General features: G+C 52.1%; 1 protein-coding gene across 1 annotated transcript in view; it reads right to left on the bottom strand.

Moving 5' to 3' along the window:
* SH2B2 (SH2B adaptor protein 2) overlaps window positions 1-1,443 on the bottom strand; it is a 37,515-nt gene that overhangs the window by 22,746 nt on the left and 13,326 nt on the right. The window contains exon 2 of the mRNA XM_011985212.1: window positions 8-48. Coding sequence (XP_011840602.1) covers window positions 8-48 — 41 coding nt within the window. The remainder of the gene's footprint in view (window positions 1-7; window positions 49-1,443) is intronic.

Below are 1,443 nucleotides of genomic sequence, written 5' to 3' on the forward strand. Positions count from 1 at the left end.
CGGGGGCGGCACCATTCATGGCTTCCGTCCCATTGCAGCCACCTGCGGCTGCGGGCGAGAAGAGCGCGCAGTTACTTTCAGGCCTGTGACCAGTGCGCCCACCTGTCCCCTCCTTCCAGCTCCCCTAGGACTCTCTGGGGCTGTATGTGTGTACACGCACACGTGTGTGTTGTGGGACTACAGTAGGCAGCCCTTCCAAGCAGCATGGATGCGTGTAACAGAAAGACAACTGGGGCAGGGGGCGGTGGCTCACGCCTGTAATCCCAGCACTTTGGGAGGCCGAGGTGGGCGGATCATCGAGAACAGCCTGGCCAACATGGTGAAACTCCGTCTCTACTAAAAATACAAATATTAGCCGGCTAGCCGGGTGTGGTGGTGCACGCTGTAACCCCAGCCATCGAAAGGCTGAGGCAGGAGATTGCTTGAGCCCAAGAGGCGGAGGCTGTAGTAAAAATACAAAAATTAGCCGGGCGTGGTCGCACAGGCCTGTAGTCCTAGCCACTCCGGAGGCTGAGGCAGGAAAATCACTTGAACCCATGAGGCAGAAGTTGCAGTGAGCCGAGATTGCGCCACTGCACTCCCGCCTGGGCGACAGAGCGAGACTGCAAAAAAAAAAAAAAAAAAAAAAAAAGAAGAGAAAGACAACTGGGGAAGCAGGAGGTGGTGTCTGCAGAAGGAGCAGCCCTGCATTCATTCTCTCCCCAAACAGTAGTCTCAGGGAACCTCGGGGTCATTCCTGGGGCTAGCAGAAGAGGCTGGGATGACAGATGTTTTCAAGTGGGGTCCCCATGAGCCTCTGGTGACCTCACTTCCTCAGTGACCTCTTCTGAGGTCCCCCAAAGCCGGGTAGAAACGAAGAAGTCACATGGAATCCTGCTGGCTGGACCTTTGAAATATACCTAGGACTCAGCTCCTTCCTCCCGGTCCAGGCTGCTGTCCTGGGATTCACATAACTATTTTTCCTGCATGCAGCATTCCAGCAGCTGCTTCCTGGTCTCCAGGATCCTGATCTCACTTCCTCTAAAGTCTGTTCTCCTCCCAGGAGCCCAGTCATTTCCAAAACTCAAGACTCCTGTGTGTGGTGGCGCATGCCTGTAATCCCAGCACTTTGGGAGGCCAAGGCAGGTGGATCACGAGGTCAAGAGATTGAGACCATTCTGGCCAACATGATGAAACCTCGTCTCTACTAAAAATATAAAAATTAGCTGGGTGTGGTGGCGCATGCCTGTAGTCCCAGCTGCCTGAGAGGTTGAGGCACAAGAATTGCTTGAACCCAGGAGGCGGAGGTTGCAGTGTGCTGAGATCCCACCACTGCTCTCCAGTCTAGGTGACAGAGCCAGATTCTACCTAAAAAAAAAAAAAAAAAAAAAAAAAAAAAAAAAAAGAGAAATTCACAAAAAAATATAGGTAGATAGAAAATTGAGCTAGCTAAAAAAAGATGAA

Source organism: Mandrillus leucophaeus, unplaced genomic scaffold (assembly GCF_000951045.1).
Source record: "Mandrillus leucophaeus isolate KB7577 unplaced genomic scaffold, Mleu.le_1.0 Scaffold280, whole genome shotgun sequence".
NCBI lineage: Eukaryota > Metazoa > Chordata > Mammalia > Primates > Cercopithecidae > Mandrillus > Mandrillus leucophaeus.